At 42.3% G+C, this 26105-nt stretch overlaps 1 protein-coding gene and 1 non-coding gene across 2 annotated transcripts in view; one reads left to right on the top strand and one right to left on the bottom strand.

Annotated features, from left to right (window-relative positions):
* Positions 1-26105, top strand: part of crebbpb (CREB binding protein b) — a 123278-nt gene that overhangs the window by 79301 nt on the left and 17872 nt on the right. The window contains exons 21-28 of the mRNA XM_070901740.1: positions 5391-5447; positions 5918-5995; positions 7623-7690; positions 9721-9871; positions 10660-10806; positions 11151-11264; positions 16160-16325; positions 22662-22829. Coding sequence (XP_070757841.1) covers positions 5391-5447; positions 5918-5995; positions 7623-7690; positions 9721-9871; positions 10660-10806; positions 11151-11264; positions 16160-16325; positions 22662-22829 — 949 coding nt within the window. The remainder of the gene's footprint in view (positions 1-5390; positions 5448-5917; positions 5996-7622; positions 7691-9720; positions 9872-10659; positions 10807-11150; positions 11265-16159; positions 16326-22661; positions 22830-26105) is intronic.
* On the bottom strand, positions 12755-12827 carry trnav-uac (transfer RNA valine (anticodon UAC)). Its single transcript has one exon. It is a non-coding gene; the product is annotated as a tRNA-Val (tRNA).

A 26105-nucleotide genomic window follows, 5' to 3' on the forward strand; every position in this document is an offset into this window, starting at 1 on the left:
TGAAGCCCAGGATCCCATAAGCCCTTTTAACTGCTTTCTCAACCTGTCCTGCCATCTTCAATGATTTATGTGCACATACTCCCAGGTATCTCTTTTCGTGCACCCCCTTTAGGATTGTACCCTTTAGTTTATATGTTCTCTCATTTTTTCTAACAAAATTCATCACTTCACACTTTTCTGCATTAAATTTCATCTGCCGCGTGTCTGTCCATTCCACCAGCCTGTCTGTGTCTTCCTAAGTCTATCACTATCCTCCTCACTGTTCACTATACTTCCAAGTTTTGTGTCATCTGCACATTTTGAAATTGTACCCTGTACAAGTCATATCCAAGTCATTAATATATTTCAAGAAAAGCAGTGGTCCTAGAACCGACCCCTGGGGAACACCACTGTATACCTTCCTCCAGTGCGAAAATCAACCGTTCACCACTACTCCCTGTTTCCTGCCACTTAGCTAATTTCGTATCCATGCTGCCATTGTCCCTTTTATTCCATGGGCTTCAATTTTGCTGGCAAACATATTGTGAGGCACTTAGTCGAACGCTTTTGGAAATCCATGTACACCACGTCAACAGCAGTACCTTCATTAACCATCTCTGTTACCTCATCAAGAAATTCGATCAAATTGGTTAAACACTATTTGCCTTTAACAAATCCGTGCTGGCTTTCCTTAATTAACACACCCCTATCCAAGTGACTGTTATTTTGTCCCAAATTACTGTTTCTAAAAGCTTCCCCACTACCGAGGTTAAACTGACTGGCCTGTAGTTGCTGGCTTTATCTTTACACACTTTTTTGAACAAAATTGTAACATTTGAAATTCTTCAGTCCTCTGGCACCACCCCCGTATCTATAGAGGATTGGAATATTATGGCTAGTACCTCTGCGATTTCCGCCCTCAATACCCTCAACATCCGAGGATGCATCCCATCCGCTCCTGGTGATTTATCTACTTTAAGTACAGCCAGCCTTTCTAATACCTCTTTTTTTTTTTTAATCAATTTTTATCCTGTTAAGTGTCTCTACTACCTCCTCCTTCACTATCTATGGCAACATCCTCTTCCTTGGTGACGACAGATGCAAAGTACTCATTTAGTACATCAGCTATACCCTCTGCCTCCATGTATAGGTCTCAATTTTAATCCCTCATGGGCCCCACCCTCTTAATATTTATGTCTACAGAAGACTTTTGGATTTCCTTTTATGTTATCTGCCATTCTATTCTCGTACCCTCTCTTTGCCCTCTTATCTTCTTTGACCGCCTCTGACCTTTTTATATATAGCCTGATTTTCAGATGTATTTGCAACCTAACATCTGTCATACGTGCTCTTTTTCTGCTTCATCGTATTCTCTATCTGTTTTGTCATCCAGGCAGCTCTGACTTTAGTTGCCCTACCTTTTCCCCTTCGTGGGAATGTACCTCGACTGTACCCGAACTATTTCCTCTTACAGTTTTGCCCGCCAATCTTTGATTCCAGTTTACACGGGCCAGATCCGTTCTCATCCCCCAATTAAACATTTTTACTCTAGATTGCTCACTGTCCTTTTCCGTAGCTAATCTAAACCTTGTGATCCTATGATCACTGTTCCCTAAATGTTCCCCTACTGATACTTACTCCACTTGACCTACCTCATTCCTAGCACCAGATCCAGCAATGCCTCCTCCCTCATTGGGCCAGAAACATACTGATCAAGAAAGTTCTCCTGAACACGTCAGAAATTCTTCCCATTCTCTGTCCTTTACACTATTACTATCCAAACCTATATTAGGATAGAATACACCTAGTAGTGTAATGGCACTTCTATTATTTCTTAACTCAAGCCATATAGATTCTGTCCTTGACCCTTCCAGGACATCCTCCCTTCTCAGCACTGAAACATTCTCCTTAACCACTACTGCCACACCAGCACCTATCTTTCCTGAACACCTTATAACCAGGAATATTTAATATCCAATCCTGCCCTTTTTTGAGCCAGACCTCACTTATTGCCACAACATCATATTCTCATGTGGTTATTTGTGCCTGGAGCTCACTTACCGTGTTTACTACGTTTCGTACATTCACATGCATACACTGTAAACTTATCTTAGACCATCCTGTGTTCTCTCTTGGTTGGACCCCACCTAATACCTTACTATTTCTTACTTTAGTGCTTTCTGCCTCTCCCAATCCTTTGAGCACTTTATTTCCCCTTTCTAATGTTGCATCCTGGTGCCATCCCCCTGCCAAATTAATTTAAACCCCCTCCAGCAGCACTAGCAAACCTCCCCACGAGGATATTGGTCCCGGCCCTGTACAGGTCCCACCTCCCCCAGAACCGATCCCAGCATCCGAGGAATCTAAAGTCTTCCCTCCTGCACCATCTCTCCAGCCATGCATTCATCCGCTCTATCCTCCTATTTCTATACTCACTCGCAAGTGGCACCAGGAGTAATCTGGAGATCACTACTTTTGAGGTCCTGCTTTTTAATCTCTTTCCTAGCTCCCTAAAATATGGACCACGACCTCTGGCTGTTCACCCTCCCCGCTCCGAATGTTCTGCACAGTTTGGCACAAAGTTTGTCACTTTTTTGGGCACAAAGTTTGTCGCTTTTTATTCTTCCAATGTGGCCTTGTGTCAGCATCTTTCATAATGATTTGCTGACTTTCCCCTTGCAGGATAGGCTGCTCACTTTGAGGAGCAGCAAACTAGCTGCAGGTGTCTGCATCACTACCTGAACTTGAAGATTTCCTTTGTATCTTAATGATCAAAAATTGACACTACTTAAGGTGCAATCAAACTCAAGATTATTCAGTTTTAGCATGACAGCCTCCCACTTACTTTCTACGGTATAATTGATCTTACTATTCATTTTGTTGTTTGTTGCCCTTTATTTACTGGTCACCGAGTCTAATAACAGGCTTGGATATCTTTGATCATCTCCATTACCTAGTTTGGCACAATGTCACCTGATGGCAACATCTATCCCCCTCACAGGATAGGCTGCTCACTTCGAAAAGCACCGAACAAGCTGCAGGTGTCCAGGCACTTTAAATGAGCTCAGATTCTTTTAGCACTTGCCTTCCATCTGCGTGTAACACCACTGTAATGAGGTACATAACCACCCAAAGCCTTAATATTGGTCACTGCACTTCAAAAATATTATTATAATTCATTGTGTGAAGAACCTTGAAGTATTTCAACATACACGGTTCTATATAAATGCACGTTTATTTTCAAGACTTTCAGCTCGTGCTCATGAGAATCAGGGCCATCAGATATAGCCCTGGTGTTGAAAACCATCATCATCTTTCCAGTTCAAAACTTTGGGAGAAAGTGGAATGTCGCAGCAAATCCCTTGAGCAGACATGGTATCCAGTCACATGAATAGACCTTGTGTGTAGACACAGCCCATCTTACTTTCAATAAATGTTGTAATCCAGGAATAGACTTGTAGCAACATTCTATTCTCCTGTAGGAGTCAGTTGAGACAGATAAACCATAGTTGGAGGTGATCTTTTGACATCCTGGGTTAGGGAAGTTCCTCTCTGTTTTTACAGTTTTCTTTCATACCCAACATCAGCCTTATAATCCAGGGACAATGGCAGTAATTCTAGGAACCGCATCAACCACAATCACAGAAGACTTCTTAGATCTGTTGAAATTCACTATTGATCCACTCACTCAGTTCACATGCCAAGAGGTCATATATCGGAAGGAGGGGCAGGTATACCACAGCACACCCAGAGGCTCCATGTGACGGTGTTGCTCTTAAAAAGGCCATTTTAGTTGCCTGGTATTTTCCACCCTTCAGTCTGCATACCAAGTTGACTCCCCCCCCCCCCAAAATGCTTGTATTTAAAGAAAGAAGAAACACTTAAATTTATATAGTGCCTTTCATGACCACCGAACGTCTCAAAGCGCTTTGCAGCCAATGAAGTAATTTTGGAGTGCAATCAGAAACAGTTTTTTTTTTGCTGTCTGGACAATTCCAATTTCTTTGGTTGTGAAATCTCAGCTGTTGTCACATTCTAGTTCGTAGAGTACAATGTTCCCTTTTAACTTTTTGGGGGGGTGAATGGCCCCTATAACAGGCTTTGCGGCTGTGTGGTTTTTCCATTCAAAAGCCGGTGAGCCTACTGCGCGGAATCTCCAGACAGCTGCACAGCCGTGCAGCTTAAAGGGAACATTGGTAGATGGTTCATGTAGCAATTCGTATCAACAAATCTTACAGCACAGAAGGAGGCTATTTGGTCTGTCGTGCCTGCTCTTTGAAAGAGCTATCCAATTAGTCCCACTCCCCTGCTCTTTCTGCATAGCCCTGCAACTTTCCCGCTTTCAAGTATTTATCCAATTCCCTTTCGAAAGTTGCTATTGTATCTGCTTCTACCTCCCTTTCAGACAGTGCGTTCCAGATCATCATAATTCGCTACGTTTATATATATATATAAAAAAGTTCTCCTCATCTCGCCTGACTTTTGCTAATTGAAGTGGAAGCTGCCACCTACTTTTGTCAGGGAATTCAATTCATGAACATTCAATACTTAAAGGTGCCTGGAAAATTAAACTCCTTGACTGCAGGCATAGTGTAGATTGAGCTTGTATCTTGTTTTGCACAAGCTCGTGCCAGATTCCTTTGAGCCAGTGTGATTCCTTTGTGACTTTAAATGTATTATTTTACACTTGTCACTATGCTTGAACATACTTTTGCTCGCAGTTGGTGAGCTTTATGCTTTGGAGGATCCCATCTGCCTCATACTTGATATTCAGATAGGGCAACACAAAAATCACATCAGAAATTTTCATCAAAAGTCTGCCTCTCAAGTCTCATTTGCCAAGAGTCAGATTTTTGCCTCCCACCATTGCTGCAACTTCTTTCAAAAGATCTGAGTTGCGAATCAACAAGGCCTTGAATGCACCGTAAAGGATGCTCACATGATTATGCCGCTTTCAAATAGACACTTGTCCCAATTTCATTTTTTATTCACTTTAGGTGATTTCTTATAATTGATTTGCATGTGACGGTACATTATTTCCCTTCAGTGCAGGGTTACTTTGAATGTTGGTCTGTTAGTTATTCTGTCACTTCCCCATAAGGAGGGAGAGGAAGTCAAGTGAGAAGCATCCTAAGTTGCTATCATGCACCTCTTATTGACTGTTTAAGAAGTTGCATGTAGAGGCCTGGGTGCAAGTAACCTGCCTGTATAGTGGGCCACATACATTGTGTGCAAGCTTATTGTGTTGCAAACAATAGAATATTGCATGCGAGATGAGAGGGTGGGGTTGGAAGCATGCAGATATGGTATGTAATGTAAGCACTGTACTAAGAATCTAGAGTGGGGACAAAATGTGGTGTATTGTTTCGCGAAACAGAACCCCTTGTTAATGTTTTTTTGCCTTTCTACAGAACCATTTCAAAAGATCAGTTTGAAAAGAAGAAAAATGATACATTGGACCCTGAGCCGTAAGTGGGTTCATTTCTCCCAGTCACTTGGAATTACTATTTGACCTGTTGGTGGTTATCTCCCATTATCCCTGGTTTGGCAGTCAAGGCTTTGGTCGGCTTAGTAGCTTTTCTAGTTTCCTGTTCCAGTTTAAATTCTTTGATTGCAGTTATGAGCACTTTCAGGGATTGCTAATGAATTATTTGATTATTCAGATAGTTTGCAGGTATTGCACCCTATCTTACAATAATTAAAAGAACACAGCCATTTAAAGGCAGGTCTTGGTTAGAAGCTAGAAATGGTTTTCAGTGGATGTTTCACTAATTTGCTTCTAGTCTGGCTCCAGAATTTATTGCAGGTTATTTGTAGCCCTTGTTGCTCTAAAATTGAGTTACGTATTTGGTAAAGTTATCAGCTTGGATGATTAATGTGTAAAAATAATGTTACATTTGCAGAATTGGGCACCTGACGCTTTATTTTCTCATTTTAGCTTTGTAGAATGCAAAGAATGTGGTCGCAAAATGCATCAAATCTGCGTTCTCCAACATGAAACTATCTGGCCTTCGGGGTAGGTATTGTTGTTTCGTCATTAGCTCACATGCTTTCTAACTGTTTTTTGGGTTAAAGGTTTCTGATCATGATAGGTTAAGATTAAGAGCCCTTCAGACCATTTGATCTCATCCTCCCAAAATACTAATCCTTCCACCGTCCCATTGCAATTTCTGGCTGTTTCTTAAATGGGTTGGGTGTACTGGCCTCAAACTCCCTACTAGGCAACCCATTCCAGTTGTTAATCACTCTGTTTGATAACTGCTTCATGACATCTCTCCCATATTTGCTGCCTTTTCCAGCTGTCCTGGCATATTTGAAAGTGTTGTTTAGGGTTTACTGTATCCTGTTAATATTTCGTATCTACACATTGCCCCTGCTGAGCTGTCTCTTTTTGAGGCTAAAGAACCCTAATATCATGTCGTTCTTGTGGCTTTTAACCTGAGGTCTTGTTGCTCTGCACAGCCTTGGCCAGAATGGACCACCTGCATTGTGTCAACCAGAACTGCACATAACACTCCTGGACTTTAGTTGATTTGCCAAAATAATGTAACATTCTATTTGCTTTGTTTTTCCCCCTCTAGCATTCTTCAGATATGATACCCCTATACCCCTAACATCTGTCATCTGTGAATTTATCTACTTTGCATTGCAACTGGGATTCTAAGTGCTTTATGTTTACCGGGGAGGGTCAACAACAACCACTTGTATTTATATATCCCACAATAGAACCCTGGGGTTGCCCCACTGAATACCCCGTCCCCTCCCAACCTTGCTCCTGTTACAACTACACCGAGGTTCCTTCCTTTTAACCAGGTTCTAATCCTTGTCTTAACCAAGTAAAAGAGTGTGATTTTATAACGGTATGTCTCCTTTTGGGAGTCAAGATACATTCATATAACTTATCACGTGCCTCCCCGCAGTCCAGGTCAATGTGGGACATCATCTCGTAAATAATCTTGCAAGATCTCCCTCCCAGCCCTGCCCCTACCCACTTGTTGTTTTGGCTGTCTTAGATTGTGACAGCTGATTTTGTTATGCTGCCAACTTGACCTACAACCTCCCAGTCATTCAGTGTCCTCAGTCCCAGATAGTTAGTAATGCAAGGGCTGCACAGGTGCACCGAAACCCCTGACTTGCAATATTCAAACTCTTCAAGGCTGTTTTGATCTGTTTTGCTGATTCATCAGTTTGCTAAAGCTAATGAAACTCTTAAATAATAGGGCGCAGTCAGCTCCCATATCAGGTTCACCTGATGGAGCAACTGTTTATCAATTGGAGGGCTTTCTTTTGGGTCCTAATGTGACCATTTTTCTCTTTCCAACCTCTGGATATATCACTATTATTGCTGGATGAGAAATTTATCTATTTCTCCAACTGACACAGTTTTTACTTATAAAATCTTAAGGATTAACTCTAAATAAGTTACAGATTAGTTGCTACAGATGGCCTGCTGGCAGTTTAAAATAATTGTTTTCCTTGTATATAGAAAATTAACTAAGATCTACAAAAGGGGGGGCCATGTAAAATTGATTTAATGTTCTGTCTGTATCTTTGTCTTTTAGATGGTACCTAACTGCAGAATTTAACCATGCAGATACTTGGTATGCAAACTACTATTTTTGATATTAAATTTCTCTCTACAGCTTTGTTTGTGACAATTGCTTGAAGAAAACAGGTAAAACGAGGAAGGAGAACAAATTCAGCTCTAAAAGTAAGTATTTCTATGCTTCTAGAGTTTAGTTCTTGTATCAGTGGTGGATTGGAGCTGGCAATTTGATTATCAGCTAAAATGGGTTGTTTCATGCCATCAGATTTCTCTGCCTTCACCATGCATTGTTCAGTCTAAGTGCAAAACTCATGATTATAGCATTGTCCATTGGATCCCAGTTTTCACCATTTATCTTCGTTCAATTCTGAAGAGTCAAGGAACAGTAGCGATGGGGCCTCCGGCTGCATGTGGCTTTTGTGAGGTGAATTTTACAGTGCAATTAACGTCAGAGACTAAAAAGAAAAGGAGAGGGTTGGAATGGGTAGGAAAGAGTACAATGCAAGTTAAAATAAAAAGTAGACAATTAGGAAAGAAAGTGAGGGAAAAAGTTACAATGGAGCAAGACCATTGAGAGTCAAGGAGGTGACTGGGCTTTTATTATTTAAAAATGGTCATTACCTGGCTTGAAGCCACAGCCTTCTGACTCGGGTAAGAGTGCTACCCCTGAGCCAAGCTGACAACTTTTAAAATGTGTTTTTGAAGGCCGTTTTGGATACTGTATTCCATTATATGAGCCCTGCAACCATCATGATGTAGGGTTAGCATCTGTGACTGGTACAGTGCTGGGTTACTATATTTATGTTTAGGAGTCCTTCTTTAAGACTGTAAAATGAGTATTTGTTTCTTGAACCATGGATTTGATGCAGTTAAATTGAGTTGTAATTATTGCAAATACCCATTACACTTTCAAGCAAATCCTGATCTGGGTCAATGGAAAAACCCATCCTGAGATTTTTCGTGGAGTCGAAGGGGAATTTGGACCATCTCTCAGCAATTAGACTGACAAAAGCCTTGGAAACTCGATCTCATTTAACCTCTGGTTGCCACTACAATTAAGTAATCTTAAACCAATATATACACGGTGGAGTAGGATGTGAATTCTACTGAATTGTTATAAGCAGAGGTATCGGTTACGCTTTATTATTGTGTTTTATACTTTGAAGCTTCTCGTCTGAAGCAGTCTGGGAGCACGTGGATTTAACAGCTTGAAATTCCTACTCTAGTAGGGCATGAATGGGAACATGGTATCATATCAGAGCAATTTTTGTATCACATGTCTCCTCCCTGTTTCCCTCCAACCAACAGTTTTGAAATGCAAAGCACAATGACAAAGTGTGACTTAAGATACACTGGCATTTAAAATAATATGACAATGCAGTAGAGTACACTGCCTTTTAGGTAACCAAATTAGTACATGGCTGAATTAAAAATGGATTCTAATTGAGCAGCAGTCATTAATTGTAAGTAAAGGCCTTTGAACTGAAGAATATGCATTCTAATTTCTCAAATAGTCAGTGTGCATTGTCACTCATTACCATATATAACATGAGCTTCCAGAATTTCACCCAAGAAACTCAAGAGCCGTGGTTATAAGTGGACCAGTATTGCAATGTGGCTGTTCACCACAATTCTCTCCTTTTGTGCCGGTTGCACACAATCTTTTTCCTTTCAGCATTGGAATATTTAAATAATCAAACTCTTGCCTGTCCATTCTCAATGCTATCTATCGTTTCTGATTTTAAAGCTATGTCTATCCCGCTGGGCTGCTCCTTGGTTTTTAATCAGCAGTGGAACACGGCGCTGGGGGAGTGGACTGGATCGGACCAGACCAACAGCCGACAGTGGGGGCTGTTGGGAATATGTTGCTGCTGCATCCAATTTTATGGAATTGCTTCACTGGGCAGGAAACCTGAGGGAAGATATGACCCTTCTGTAAAATGACCATCTCTCCTTTTAGCCCCAAATAGGAACAAAACATTCTGGTGCATAAATATGTACTAATAGATTTTGAATTCTGGTGATATACCATATGGCTGCCACATCTCGAATATCACATTGCTTTATATCAACTAATGATCATAATCTACCTTCCAGGAAGTCCGAGGTTTTTCTAACTTGAGAAATGGGCAGTTTGTAATCTGAATTTCACTGTGCTTCTGATGTGTTTGCTTATGCTGAGTTTCTGTTCATAGGGCTACAAACAACTAGGTTAGGGAATCATTTAGAAGACAGAGTGAACAAATTTCTGCGACGTCAGAACCATCCAGAGGCCGGGGAAGTGTATGTCCGTGTGGTATCCAGCTCAGATAAAACTGTGGAAGTTAAACCAGGAATGAAAAGCAGGCAAGTAAAGCAAGCACCTGGAGGTCATTCAGTACATTCTCTGTACATAAAGCACTGAAAATTATGGTTACTTGGGAGTTTTATAATAATTTTCTGCCTGAGACTAGTGTGCGTGTCACAACTGGTGTGGGAGCTAAATTGATGCCTGCAACTGATGATGTGGAGAGGCAGCATGTAGATCAGGAAGGGGAAGAAGCCACGGATAAATGCTGCAGATAGGACAAGGGGGTTAATGCTCCAGAGTAATTCATTCGTGGCTTTGACTAGGGCCATTTAAATGCTGTGAGCAGGACAGAATTGCGTCAAACGGAATTTTGAGAGAACTGGATAATGCCCTGGGATCAATGGTATGTCCAAGGACCTTCGAGAGGAAAGCATGGTGGAAGATGGAACAGTTGTGACATAACTACAATGGTGTCTGCTCGGTATTTATTTTAGATAGACCCATTATTCATTGCTTGTGACATCAGACTAACTGGCGGAATCAGTCCAACTCGGTCCTTGATATGTAGAACCCTACATTTACTCATACAGTTTTGCTACTGCTGTACAGAGTTCATGTGACTGATTTTAGAAGAGAAAAATAACTAAACCAGTCCCTGTTTCTTATTGTTTATTTCAGTACAAAGTAGAGTTTGGGTGCTATTTGCTTAATTCCTTCCCTACCCTTGTTTTACTATGTTTGTTAACCGGTAGAATTTTATGCACCTGCAACTGAGGGAGGGTTGTGATCTAATGTAACTCGCCCTTCGGACAGTCTGTAAAGGTGGCCCCTTTTCTTGTTTCAGGTTTGTGGATACAGGCGAAATGTCTGAGACCTTTCCTTATAGAACCAAAGCACTTTTTGCTTTTGAGGAGATTGATGGTGTGGACGTCTGTTTCTTTGGAATGCATGTACAGGAATATGGCTCTGACTGCCCAACTCCTAATACAAGGTACTGGCATGCCATGCATGCAATAACTTAGGAGATTACTTATATGCAGCCTGCTTTAGTTCCTTTTTTATGTTCAGTTTGTAAACGAACAATTCATTTAACCCAGCTTTAACAATGGAGAACTTAAATTAAACTCATGTTTTTGAAAGCATACAGACGTGCCGTAGAAATTTGAGTACGGCAAAAAATGGAGAATATTTGTTGTAAGAAAAAGAAATGCCTTAAAGCAGTAGTCATTTTATTTTGTCCCCAGGATGTTAGGTATTTAGTTTAATGAAGGCAGAATGTAGCCCTTTAAATCACTACCTAATGGCTAATGATATTTCTCTTGCACAACTTTGCAGACGTGTGTACATATCATATCTCGACAGTATTCACTTCTTCCGCCCAAGATGCCTCCGAACTGCAGTCTATCATGAAATCTTAATCGGTTACCTGGAATATGTGAAAAAACTTGGGTAAGTTCCATTTTAACAAAGGTACAGCTTTGCAAGTTTATTTGTTCTTTGTGGGTATTGGGGAGCAAAGTATGTATGTGTGTTATGCCAATGTACCCCTTCATTTAAAAAAAAAAATCCTCTTAAAGGGGCTGCGTGGGTCATTCAGTTTCACGCATGCACAAAATTTAACGTTGGAAAAGCTGCACGGGACTGGCAGACAGCTGCGCGGGCTGGAGGGAACATTGGTTATGCCACTCTCCCATCTCGTAGGGTGTACAAAACGGACAGGAAAAGCCATTAAACTCACCAAGCCCCCATCCCCATATCTGTTGGTACAACTCATAAAAACAGATAGTAAAAGCTTTTACCGATATATAAAAAGGAAAAGAGTGACTAAAGTAAATGTTGGTCCCTTAGAAGATGAGAAGGGGGATTTAGTAATGGGGAATGTGGAAATGGCTGAGACCTTAAACAATTATTTTGCTTCGGTCTTCACAGTGGAAGACACAAAAAACCATGCCAAAAATTGCTGGTCACGGGAATGTGGGAAGGGAGGACTTTGAGACAATCACTATCACTAGGGAGGTAGTGCTGGACAGGCTAATGGGACTCAAGGTCCCCTGGTCCTGATGAAATGCATCCCAGGGTATTAAAAGAGATGGCGGAAGTTATAGCAGATGCATTGGTTATAATCTACCAAAATTCTCTGGACTCTGGAGAGATACCAGTGGATTGGAAAGCAGCTAATGTAACACCTCTGTTTAAAAAAGGGGGCAGACAAAAGGCAGGTAACTATAGGCTGGTTGGTTAACATCTGTAGTGGGGAAAATGCTTGAAGCTATCATTAAGGAAGAAATAGCGGAACATCTAGATAGGAATAGTGCAATCAAGCAGACGCAACATGGATTCATGAAGGGGAAATCATGTTTAACTAATTTACTGGAATTCTTTGAGGATATAACGAGCATGGTGGATAGAGGTGTACCGATGGATGTGGTGTATTTAGATTTCCAAAAGGCATTCGATAAGGTGCCACACAAAAGGTTACTGCAGAAGATAAAGGTACGCGGAGTCAGCGGAAATGTATTAGCATGGATAGAGAATTGGCTGGCTAACAGAAAGCAGAGAGTTGGGATAAATGAGTCCTTTTCCGGTTGGAAATCCGTGGTTAGTGGTGTGCCACAGGGATCGGTGCTGGGACCACAACTGTTTACAATATACATAGATGACCTGGAGGAGGGGACAGAGTGTAGTGTAACAAAATTTGCAGATGACACAAAGATTAGTGGGTTGTAAAGAGGACACATAGAGGCTGAAAAGAGATTTAGATAGGTTAAGCGAATGGGCTAAGGTTTGGCAGATGGAATACAATGTCGGAAAATGTGAGATCATCCACCTTGGGGGAAAAAAACAGTAAAAGAGAATATTATTTGAATGGGGAGAAATGACAACATGCTGCGGTGCACAGGGACCTGGGGGTCCTTGTGCATGAAACTCTTTTTGGTTAATGTTTCCACCCAGGATCGAACCAGGGACCTTTTGCGTGTAAAGCAAACGTGATAACCACTACACTACAGAAACCTCTGGCTTGTGCATGAATCCCAAAAAGTTAGTTTGCAGGTGCAGCAGGTAATCAGGAAGGCGAATGGAATGTTGGCCTTCATTGCAAGAGGGATGGAGTACAAAAGCAGGGAGGTCCTGCTGCAACTGTACAGGGTATTGGTGAGGCCGCACCTGGAGTACTGCGTGCAGTTTTGGTCACCTTACTTAAGGAAGGATATACTAGCTTTGGAGGAGGTACAGAGATGATTCACTAGGCTGATTCCGGAGATGAGGGGGTTACCTTATGATGATAGATTGAGTAGACTGGGTCTTTACTCGTTGGAGTTCAGAAGGATGAGGGGTGATCTTATAGAAACATTTAAAATAATGAAAGGGATAGACAAGATAGAGGCAGAGAGGTTGTTTCCACTGGTCAGGGAGACTCGAACTAGGGGGCACAGCCTCAAAATATGGGGGAGCCAATTTAAAACCGAGTTGAGAAGGAATTTCTTCTCCCAGAGGGTTGTGAATCTGTGGAATTCTCTGCCCAGGGAAGCTTAGGAGGCTAGCTCATTGAATGTATTCAAATCACAGATAGATAGATTTTTAACCAATAAGGGAATTAAGGGTTACGGGGAGAGGGCGGGTAAGTGGAGCTGAGTCCGCGGCCAGATCAGCCATGATCTTTTTGAATGGCGGAGCAGGCTCGAGGGGCTAGATGGCCCACTCCTGTTCCTAATTCTTATGTTCTTATAACTTGCACACCATTGTCCCACCTGAACCGCTCAATCTCAGTTGAGTGGCAAAAACCTGTAGTCAATTCAGGGGAAAGTCTCTTGACTCCCAAAGGCAATCAAACAAAGTTCCCGGAGACTTGATATCCTATGATTCCTCATAATCCCAGTTAACTAGCAATCTGATCTGTACAATTAGAAACGTCCTCTTCATTTGGGAACTTGTCAAGTTCCCTTTTAAAGCGAACCTGTACCCACCATATCTGCGACAAAATGCTGCTTTATATCTAACCAAATTCCTTGCGAAGGATTTTTATCTGCATGCCCTCTAGCCCTATAATTCCTAATCCAAGCCCATCATATCCCCGCAAAGCCTGCATTACTCTAAATATCCCCAAGATTTGCAGCCTCTCCTGATTATTAACATCCCTAAGGCTAGGTACTGTTCTGGTGTCCCTCATCCGCAACTACTTTAGAACCTCAATATCTCTCTCCATCGGTCGGTACCAAAACGAAACACACTATAAGGTGCAGAGATATCAAAGCCTTGTATAGCCTAAGTGCAAAGCTCTTTGTTTTTTCCTCATTGGTCTGAGCAATGCATCTTAAAACCCTATAGCCCCCTCACACTGCTTGTGCACCTTTAATGAGTGATTAACTATTGCCCCAGGTCTCTCTTGATCCATATCCTTTAACAGATATCCTTGCTGGGTATAACCATGCTGGTGTTTTTCCACCTCACACATATTACATTGCACGTGTCACATGAAGGACGCCCGCCACACCTGGGCCTGTTTCGCTAACTGATTTAGATCAACCTGCAAGATCGGGCTGGAGCATCAGCTTCAGAAGTGAAAGCCTTTGCAGAGTATCTATTTAGCTTATCAGCCTTATCATTGTTCTCATACTGAACCTGTCCTGATATATCCCCCAAAGAACTTATGAGATTGCCGGTTGTTTTCTGACATAACATTACTGAGACTCTTCACCATTCGTAGTACAATCGTACACTGTTCCTTTTTCCATTGGCTTTTCGGCATTCCTAATACAGGCCAGCGTTTATCCTCTGCTGGTTTTATACTAATCCCTACTCTCGATTGCTCTTTTTCTACCTAATAAAATACTTCTTTCCCCAGTTTACGCAGTTCAGATACGTTTTACCAATCATAATCAATCTTTGGCTTTGGAATGGCTATACTTTTCCAGTACTCTTGGATGCTGAGAGACTGTTTTCCCTGGCTGGAGTGTCTGGAACTAGGGGTCATAGTCTCAGGATAGGGGGTCGACCATTTAAGACTGATGAGAAATTTCTTCATTCAAAGGGTTGTGAACCTTTCGAATTCTCTACTGTGGATGCTCAGTCGTTGAGTATATTCAAGACTGAGATCGATAGATATTTGAATACTAAGGAAATCAAGGATAGTGCGAGGGGAAGGTGGAGTTGAGGTAGAAGATCAGACGAGCAGGCTTGAGGGGCTGTATAGTCTATCCCTGCTCCTTTTCTTATGTACTGTTACATCCATGTCTGAGTATAATTATAAGTACCTTTTTTGAACAGTTTGCATTTAAATTAGAATCTGTGGGCCCAAGTTTCCACAGGATAAAAAACGGGCGCCCCTCCGAGCTGGGCGCCCGTTTTTCGCGCCTAAAACGGCGCCTAAAAAAAACCTCGCAATTCTGGAGCGTTCTGCACCTCCTTGTCTGCCTGGCGCGGCCCCCAGGGGGGCAGAGCCTACACTCGCGCCGATTTTGTAAGTGGGAGGGGGCGTGTACTATTTAAATTAGATTTTTTTCCTGCCGGCAACGCTGCGCATGCGCGTTGGAGCGTTCGCGCATGCTCAGTGTGAAAAAAAACATTGGCACTCGGCCATTTTTGTAGTTCTTTGTAGCTGTTTAATTTTTGAACATTTTTTTAATAAAAGCACATTAGCACTTGCAGCCTTCTCACTGTCTCCTTCCCCCCTCCCCCGCGGGAACGAAGCGGCTGTTTAATTCCCCCCCCCTCCCCGCGGGAACGAAGCAGCTGTTTAATTCCCCCCCCCCCCACCGCGGGAACGAACACCTGCAGCATTCTCTGTGCCTGAAGCACTTTCACACAGGTAGGAAGATGGTTTATTTAATCTTTTCTTTGCTTATAAATGTTTATTCAGGTTGGATTTATTTATATAATATTTGTAGAAGTATAAATAAGGATTTATTGTAGAATTTAATGACTTCCCCTCCCCCCCCCACCTCGTTCTGGACGCCTAATTTGTAACCTGCGCCTGATTTTTTAATGTGTAGAACAGGTTTTTTCAGTTCTACAAAAATCTTCACTTGCTCCATTCTACTGTAGTTTGGAGTACGTTTTCACTGTGGAAACTTTCAAATCAGGCGTCAGTGGCCGGACACGCCCCCTTTTGAAGAAAAAATTCTGTTCCAAAGTAGAACTGTTCTACCTGACTAGAACTGCAGAAAAAAAAATGTGGAGAATTGCGATTTCTAAGATAGTCCGTTCTCCACCAGTTGCTCCTAAAAATCAGGCGCAAATCATGTGGAAACTTGGGCCCAGTATGTCTGCTTGCTATTTTCCTCATGTGATTTAGATCAGAGCTGTAACAGTATCTGAATAATCCATTTCACCTGTGATCTCCACAGCTATACACAGGGCCATATCTGGGCATGCCCTCCCAGTGAAGGTGATGATTACATCTTCCACTGCCACCCAGCAGATCAGAAGATCCCCAAACCCAAACGGTTGCAGGAATGGTATAAGAAGATGCTGGATAAAGCTTTTGCAGAGCGGATCATACACGATTACAAGGTTTGTTTTGAAGTTCTATGATCCTCATACCTGCTTTAAAAATAAGGTGTTATGCATGTCCCAATGTAGTCCAATACCTTTAACTTAATGTTGCTTTATAGGCTGCCCCATGTATATTTGTATGACTTTAGTATTTGAAGGTACACTCCCCTCGGCCTACCAACTTTTACAGTCTCTGGTTGCTGAAATGTTCCATCTCCCAGACCTCTGGAACAAGGAAGATTCCTGCGACAGGTGCTTTTAGTCCGATACAAAGTACGGTTTGTCCCAACAAACTGATAATCCTATCCAGGCAAACGGTTATAAACCTGTATATGTGTTAACATGTTTGGTTCAGTCAGACACACAATCCCCATCTTACCCAATGGTCAGGGCAAGTGTCACCAGCTGTAAGTAAAGTGCACTGCGTGTGGCCTGTAACAACTTCGACTGTTCACTAGTTGTTGTAATATGGCTGTGTAGGTAGCTTCAAAGTATTTCATCTAATGATCAGGGTGGGAAATCCTATTGTTATCTGATATTTTGAATCTAAAAGGGAGGTTTTCTGTCAGGTTAATGTCTTACAGGATGTTATGATTCGGGTTTTTTTTAACAACACCTTTTCCCAACAGTGGGTGTAGTTTATAGACACCCAAACAGTAGCTATATCGTTGAACAGAGTATTGATCAACAAATAATAGGAGCTTGTAACAAAGATAATACAATAATCTGGGGGGGACTTTAAAATCATCATACAGACTGGGCAAATCAATTTGGCAAAGGTAGTCTGTAGGACGAGTTCACGGAATGCATTTAAGACAGTTTCCTAGAACAATACGTCATAAAACCAACCAGGGAACAAGCTACTTTAGATCTTGTATTGTGCAATGAAACAGGGTTAATTAGTAATCTCATAATAAAGGAACCGCTGGGGATGAGTGATCACAATATGATCGATTTTCACATTGGGTTTGAGAGTGAAATACTTAAATCCAAAATGAGAGTCTTCCAGATAAAGCCAATTACATAGGCATGAGGGGCGAGTTGGCTGGGTAGATTGGGAAATTAGATTAAAAGATATGCCAATAGATAGTGGGAGGCATTTAAAGGAATATTCCAAACTTCTCAACGAATATACATTCCATTGAGAAGTAAAAACTCCACTGGAAAAGAAGTTAAGGATAGTATTACAAACAAACCTCAGGACTGGGAGAAATTTAGAATTCTACGGAGGAGGACTAAGGGTTTCATTAAGAGGGGGAAAATAGAGTACGAGAGGAAGCTAGCAGAGAACATAAAAACTGACTGCAAAAGCTTCAATAAATATGTGAAGAGAAAAAAATTAGTGAAGACAAATGTAGGTCCCTTGCTGTCGGATTCAGGTGAATTTATAATGGGGAACAAAGAAATGGCAGACCAATCGAACCAATACTTCGGTTCTGTCTTCACGAAGGAAGACACAAATAACCTTCCGAATGTACTAGGGGACAGTGGGTCTAGTGAGAAGGAGGAACTGAAGGATATCCTTATTAGGCGGGAAATTGTGTTCGGGAAATTGATGGGATGGAAGGCCGATAAGTCCCTGGGGCCTGATAGTTTGCATCCCAGAGTACTTAAGTAGCCCTAGAAATGGTGGATGCATTGGAGATCATTTTCCAACAGTCTATCGACTCTGGATCAGTTCCTATGGACTTGAGGGTAGCTAATGTAACACCACTTTTTAAAAAAGGAGGGAGAGAGAAAACGGGTAATTATCGACCGGTTAGCCGGACATCAGTAGTGGGGAAAATGTTGGAATCAATCATTAAGGATGAAATAGCAGCACATTTGGAAAGCGGTGACAGGATCGGACCAAGTCAGCATGGATTTATGAAAGGGAAATCATGCTTGACGAATCTTCTAGAATTTTTTGAGGATGTAACTAGCAGAGTGGACAAGGGAGAACCAGTGGATGTGGTGTATTTGGACTTTCAAAAGGCTTTTGACAAGGTCCCGCACAAGAGATTGGTGTGCAAAATCAAAGCGCATGGTATTGGGGGTAATGTACTGACGTGGATAGAGAACTGGTTGGCAGACAGGAAGCAGAGAGTTGGGATAAACGGGTCCTTTTCAGAATGGCAGGCAGTGACTAGTGGAGTGCCGTAGGGCTCAGTGCTGGGACCCCAGCTCTTTACAATATACATTAACGAATTTAGCTGAAGGAATTGAGTGTAATATCTCCAAGATGGCAGATGACACTAAACTGCGTGGCAGTGTGAGCTGTTAGGAGGACGCTAAGAGGCTGCAGGGTGACTTGGACAGGTTAGGTGAGTGGGCAAATGCATGGCAGATGCAGTATAATGTGGATAAATGTGAGGTTATCCATTTTGGGGGCAAAAACACAAAGGCAGAATATTATCTGAATGGCGACAGATTAGGAAAAGAGGAGGTGCAACGAGACCAGGGTGTCATGGTTCATCAGTCACTGAAAGTGGGCATGCAGGTACAGCAGGTGGTGAAGAAGGCAAATGGTATGGCCTTCATAGCTAGAGGATTTGAGTATAGGAGCAGGGAGGTCTTACTGCAGTTGTACAGGGCCTTAGTGAGGCCTCACCTGGAATATTGTGTTCAGTTCTGGTCTCCTAATCTAAGGAAGGACGTTCTTGCTATTGAGGGAATGCAGCGAAGGTTCACCAGACTGATTCCAGGGATGGCTGGACTATCATATGAGGAGAGACTGGATCAACTGGCCCTTTATTCACTGGAGTTTAGAAGGATGAGAGGGGATCTCATAGAAACGTATAAGATTCTGACTGGACTGGACAGGTTAGATACGGGAAGAATGTTCCCAATGTTAGGGAAGCCCAGAACCAGGGGACATTGTCTTGGGTTAAGGGGTAGGCCATTTAGGACTGAGATGAGGAGAAACTTCTTCACTCAGAGAGTTGTTAACCTGTGGAATTCCCTGCCGCAGAGTGTTGTTGATGCCAGTTCATTGGATATATTTAAGAGGGAGTTAGATATGGCCCTTACGGCTAAGGGGATCAAGGGGTATGGAGAAAAAGCACGAAAGGGGTACTGAAGGAATGATCAGCCATGATCTTGTTGATTGGCGGTGCAGGCTCGAGGGGCCGAATGGCCTACTCCTGCACCTATTTTCTATGTTTCTATGTATTAGATTAAAAGAAGATGCTTATAATATTATGAAGACTAGTAGTAAGCCTGAGGATTGTTAGAGCATTAGAACCCAGCAAAGGATGACCAAAAAATTGATGGAGGAAACTAGAATATGAGAGTAAACTAGCAAGAAATATAAAGACAGATTGTAAGAGCTTCTACAAGTATGTAAAAAGGAAGAGAGTAACAAAAGTAAGCATTGCTCCCTTAGAGGCTGAGACAGGTGAAATTATAATGGGGAATAAGGAAATGGCAGAGACTTCAAACAAATATTTTTTATCTTGTCTTCACAGTAGAAGACACAAACAGCATACCAAATATAGTGGGCAACCAAGGGGCTAGTAAGAGTGAGGAACTTAAAGTAATTAAGATCAGAGAAAAAATTATTGAGAAACCAATGGGACTAACAGCCAATAAATCCCCTGGACCTGACGGCCTACATCCTAGCATTATAAAAGAGGTGGCTGCAGAGATAGCGGATGCATTGGTTGTGATCTTCCACAATTCCCTAGATTCTAGAACTGTCCCAGCGGATTGGAAGGTAACCTCGCTATTCAAGTGAGAGAGAGAGAGAGAAAACAGGGAACTACAGGCCAGTTAGCCTGACATCAGTCGTCGGGGAAAATGCTGGAATCTATTATCAAGGAAGTGGTAATGGCACTTAAAAAATCATAATATGATTAGGCAGCATGTTTTTTTGAAAGGGAAATCGTGTTTAACAAACGTATTAGAGTTTTTTGAGACTGTAACCAGCAGGATAGATAAAGAGGAACCAGTGGATCAGTGCTGGGGCCTCAGCTTTTTACTATCTGTATTAATGGCTTAGATGAAAGGACTGAATGTAATGTATCTGCTGACGGTACAAAGCTAGGTGGGAAAATAAGCTGTGAGGACACAAAGAGCCTGCAGTGGGATATAGACAGGTTAAGTGAGTGGGCAATAAGGTGGCAGATGGAGTACAATGTGGAGAAATGTGAGGTTATTCATTTTGGTATGAAGAATAGAAAAACAGAATATATTTAAAATGGTGAGAAGCTTATTCAATGTTGGTGTTCAGAGAGATTTAGGTGTCCTAGTATAGGAAACACAAAGTTAGCGTGCAGGTACAGGAAGGCAGATGTCATGTTGGCCTTTATTGCAAGGGGTTGGAGTACTAGAGTAAAAAAAAATCTTAGTATAGTGCTATGGGGAGACCGCACCTCTAGAGTACTGTGCGTAGTTTTGGTCTCCTTATCTGAGGAAGGACATACTTGCCTTGGGTTCACTTGATTGATCCCTGGGATAAGCAGTTTGTCCTATGAGGAGAGATTGAGGAGATTGGACCTATAATCTCTATAGAAATGAGAGGTGATCTCATTGAAACATACAAAATTCTGAGGGTGATTGACAGTAGAAACTGAGAGATTGTTTCCCCTAGCTGGAGAGTCTAGAACTAGAGGGCATAGTCTCAGGATAAGGGGTTGGCCATTTAAGACTGAGATGAAGAGGTATTTCTTCACTCATCGGGTTGTGAACCTTTGGAATGCTCTACCCCAAAGGGCTGTGGATTCTGAGTCATTGAGTATATTTAAGGCTGAGATAGATAGATTTTTGGACTCTAGGGGAATCAAGGGACATGGAGATCGGGCGAGAAAGTGGAGTTGAGGTTGAAGATCAGCCATGATTTTATTGAATGGCGGAGCAGGCTCGAAGGGCCATGTGGCCGACTCCTGCTCCTAATTCTTATGTTCTAACAGTTTCACATCTCTCCCTATGAGTTGACATTGAGCCCATGAATCTGGAAGGCTATATTTTTGTTGGTGGATGATCTAAATTTTTTTTAATTATTCTAAATTGAGATAAGCTGTGTGCTGCGGTTCCTGTAGGCTTGTCCTGTGGTTTCAGTCTTGGTATTACAGGTGCGACGTCAAAAATCCGCAGTTCCAGACTCCGGGACGATCGGTGGCAGGGTCGTCCGGAATCCGTAAAAAATGTTCCGGAATTGAGACCCGTCGATCTCTGACCTCGCCTCGCTGCCGCTGCCCTTACCCGCCGGCCCGAAAACCACCTCGACGGGGCGTGCCCGCCCGAACACCACCTCCGCGGGGCCAGCCGGAACACCACCTCCGCGGGGCCCTCCCTCTCTCTCTCTCTCTCTCCTCCCTCTTCCCCGGCCCCATCTTTCTGGCGTTCCAAAATCTGGAAACACCCGAACCTGGTCTTGAGTGTTTCTGGATTCACGACGTTAGAAAGACGATCGAAAATCCGGAAGGGCCTCAGTCCCGAGGGCTCCGGATTCTCGACGCTGCACCTGTAATCAGAATGTTACTACATAGATCAAATCTTTTACAGGCTTAATGAAATACAAAGTTCAGGCATATACTACAGAGTACAAGGCAGTATTCACATGCAAGCGGCACAGGAAATTCCATTAAAGAGTTAAATGTTCTCTCAGCCATTATCCAGCAGATGTGTGGAGTCCCTTAGATCTAATCACTGCTCAATTCCTTCTGCTTAAACTTGATTACAAGACAGTTCACTTAAATCATCAGCTCCAAAGCTATCTATTTATATCTTTGTCTCTCTCTCTCTCTCTCACCAAATCAACAAGTTTTAAATGCTGACGAAGGGTCATCTACCTGAAATGTTAACTTTGTTTCTCTCCACAGATGCTGCCTGACCTGCTGAGATTTCCAGCATTTTCTGTTTTTATTTCAGATTCCAGCATCCGCTGTATTTTGCCTTTGTATTAGTTTTAAATGCAAATTCTCTTTGAAGTGGGATTCCAAATGGAGTCCGCAACCAGCACAAGACTCATACAACCGCTTGTTTATCCAACCAATGCTCACAACACAGTTCAGTAAATTACACTAAATACATTGAAGCATCAAACTTTGTTGTATCAAATCCTGAATGATATGAATATCTTAAAATACAGTATCATAACGGAAGTTTCACACATTTAGAGATTTAGAGATGACACTACTTCCAAGAGAACAATGTGTTAAATAGATTTGAGGCAATTAATCTCTAATAATTGGTGTGTATTTGGTTATAGAAAATAGCGTGTTCCTGAAATAACATACTGTTCAATTCTCTAGCACCCCTTGACCATTCTTCCACACTTGTATTAACTTAAATAAGGATCCTTTGCTTCATGCCATCCTGTTGTGTAAGAAAATGCATGTCGTTTGATACTACTGTCTTTTGTTTTACTGACAGGATATCTTCAAACAAGCGACAGAGGACCGGCTGACCAGTGCAAATGAGTTGCCTTATTTTGAGGGTGACTTTTGGCCCAACGTACTTGAAGAAAGCATAAAAGAATTGGAACAGGAAGAAGAGGAACGCAAGAGAGAGGAGAACAGCATCCCCAGCGAAGCCCCTGATGTGAGTATTGTGAGGAGATTGTCTTCAGGATTTTATGCATCCGTTAGACTTGAATTAAAGTTTGCTTTAGGTTTTCACATGCAAGCTCTAAACCAGCTAGGGACCCCACCCACCAGTCTGCAGTTGATGCTTGACCACCTGATATTTTTGCATTTTGGAACATACTGGGTTTGTGACATGCCCAACTTTACATTGAGATGAGTTGATTTGAGATAGAACAACACAGCTTTCCTTTTTTCCTGCTTTACAAATTCAGTAGTTGTGGACAAAAAATCACTTTGAAACAAGTGTTCCCATTCCTCCTTACAACTCTTGCACCTACTATGGTTTAAAAATTGAACTTTGTCCCACGTTTAAAAAAAAATGCAGAATCTGTGATGGGGAGTTTGAAATTCAGTCTTCAATCAGACAGAGGTTCAATATCTTGGTTACGATCTGCACATGAAAAATCTGGCCATTTAAACTTGTGACTCAAATATTAATTTAATCTTTATTTTGGTATTCAGGCTAATGTGAATTTAGATTCTGGTCGATTAGATCAAAAGCAAAAGATGAGCATTTGATGTTTGAAGGGCAACATTACAACAGCCACTTGAGACGTGCAGTTCTACTGTTTTTTATTCATTCACAAGATGTGGGAGTTGCTGGAAAACCCAGCATTTATTGCCCATCCCTGTACAATGAGTGGCTTGCTAGATCATTTCAGAGGGCAGTTAAGAGTCAACCACATTGCTGTGGGTTTGGAGTCACACATAGACCAGACAGCGGGTTTCCTTCCATAAAGGACATTAGTGAACCAGATGGGTTTTCACGATGATCCGGTAGTTACATGGTCACCATTACTGATACTAGCTTTTTATTCCAGATTGTTATTTAATTAACTGAATTTAAATTCCCCAGCTGCAGTGGTGGCATTTGAACTCGTGTCTCCAGATCATTAGTCCAGACTTCTGGACTACTAGCCCACTAACATAACCAATATGCCATTCCCGTGTTGAAGAATATGCCTGCTTCGCAAAGTGCAGAGTGACAGAGGAACCTCAAAGTATTTGTACACGTTATGAAGTCATGAAAAAACAATTTTATTGTCATGTTCATGTCATTGGGGAATTTTTGATTGAGCTGATGACTTTGTGGGAGAATAATGATTGTTCAGCTGTATGTTGTAGTACCTGGGTGCAGAGACCCAGCACCAGCCTGCAGTATCGCAAGTGCTCGTCCCAGTTTCAAAAAAATGCCTCTTGTGCCTAGTGAGAATGCTAGCTTAGTACAGGACCATTTGTGTGAGGGCTTGGTGCAGAAGATGTAAATCCATATACTGTGACAAGAGTCTTCAGTTATCCTGTCTTCAAGCAAGAATACCTGCCATGTAGCTCAGATGAATACGTGACTTGAGAAATGGTGCAGAAGGGAGGGATTCAAATTCCTGGGACATTGGAACCGGTTCTGGGGTAGGTGGGACCAGTACAAACCGGACAGTCTGCACCTGGGTAGGATCGGAACCAATGTCCTAGGGGGAGTGTTTGCTAGTGCTATTTGGGAGGAGTTAAACTAATATGGCAGGGGGATGGGAACCTATGCAGGGAGACAGAGGGAAATAGAAGGGGGGCAGAAGCAAAAGATAGCCAGGAGAATAGTAAAAGTGGAGGGCAGAGAAACCCAAGGCAAAAAGCAAAAAGGGCCACATTACAGCAAGATTCAGAAGGGGCAAAGTGTGTTAAAAAGACAAGCCTGATGGCTCTGTGCCTCAATGCGAGGAGTATTCAGAATAAGGTGGATGAATTAACTGCGCAGATAGCAGTTAACGGATACGATATGATTGGCATCACGGAGACATGGCTCCAGGCTGATCAAGGCTGGGAACTCAACATCCAAGGGTATTCAGCATTTAGGAAGAATAGACAGAAAGGAAAAGGAGGCGGGATGGCGTTGCTGGTTAAAGAGGAAATCAATGCAATTGTAAGGAAGGACATTAGCCTGGATGATGTGGAATCGGTATGGGTGGAGCTGCGGAATTCCAAAGGGCAAAAAATGCTAGTGGGAGTTGTGTATAGACCACCAAATAGTAGTAGTGAGGTTGGGGACAGCATCAAATAAGAAATAAGGAATGTGTGCAATAAAGGTACAGCAGTAATCATGGGCGACTTTAATCTACATATAGATTGGGCTAACCTAACTGGTAGCAATGCGGTGGAGGAGGATTTCCTGGAGTGTATTAGGGATGGTTTTCTAGACCAATATGTCGAGGAACCAACCAGGGAGCTGGCCATCCTAGACTGGGTGATGTGTAATGTGAAGGGATTAATTAGCAATTTTGTTGTGCGAGGCCCTTTGAGGAAAAGTGACCATAATATCGTAGAATTCCTTATTAAGATGGAGAGTGACAAAATTAATTCGGAAGCTAGGGTCCTGAACTTAAGGAAAGGTAACTTCGATGGTATGAGGTGTGAATTGGCTAGAATAGACTGGCAGAGGATACTTAAAAGAGTTGACGGTGGATAAGCAATGGCAAACATTTATAGATCACATGGATGAACTTCAGCAATTGTACATCCCTGTCTGGAGTAAAAATAAAACTGGGAAGGTGGCTCAACCATGGGAAATTAAGGATAGTGTTAAAACCAAGGAAGAGGCATTTAAATTGGCTAGAAAAAGTAACAAACCTGAGGACTGGGAGCAATTTAGAATTCTACAGAGGAGGACTAAGAGTTTAATTAAGAAGGGGAAAATAGAGTACGAGAGGAAGCTTGCAGGGAACATAAAAACTGACTGCAAAAGCTTCTATAAATATGTGAAGAGAAAAAGATTAGTAAGGACAAACGTAGGTCCCTTGCAGTCGGATTCAGGTGAATTTATAATGGGGAACAAAGAAATGGCAGACCAATTGAACCAATACTTCGGTTCTGTCTTCACAAAGGAAGATACAAATAACCTTCGGAATGTACTAGGGGACAGTGGGTCTAGTGAGAATGAGGAATTGAAAGAATGAGTTCCAACTGTCGCAGGACAGAGAGTGGAGAGCACCAGTTCAAACTGTCACAGGACGGGAGAGTGGAGAGCACCAGTTCCAACTGTCACAGGACGGGAGAGTGGAGAGCACCAGTTCCAACTGTCACAGGACGGGAGAGTGGAGAGCACCAGTTCCAACTGTCACAGGACGGGAGAGTGGAGAGCACCAGTTCAAACTGTCACAGGACGGGAGAGTGAAGAGCACCAGTTCAAGCTGTCACAGGAGCATCCAGTCGTGCCCCGGTAACTGCCCCCAAAGGAAGTGGA

The sequence above is a fragment of the Pristiophorus japonicus genome, chromosome 15 (genome assembly GCF_044704955.1).
Source record: "Pristiophorus japonicus isolate sPriJap1 chromosome 15, sPriJap1.hap1, whole genome shotgun sequence".
In the NCBI taxonomy this organism is placed as follows: domain Eukaryota; kingdom Metazoa; phylum Chordata; class Chondrichthyes; family Pristiophoridae; genus Pristiophorus; species Pristiophorus japonicus.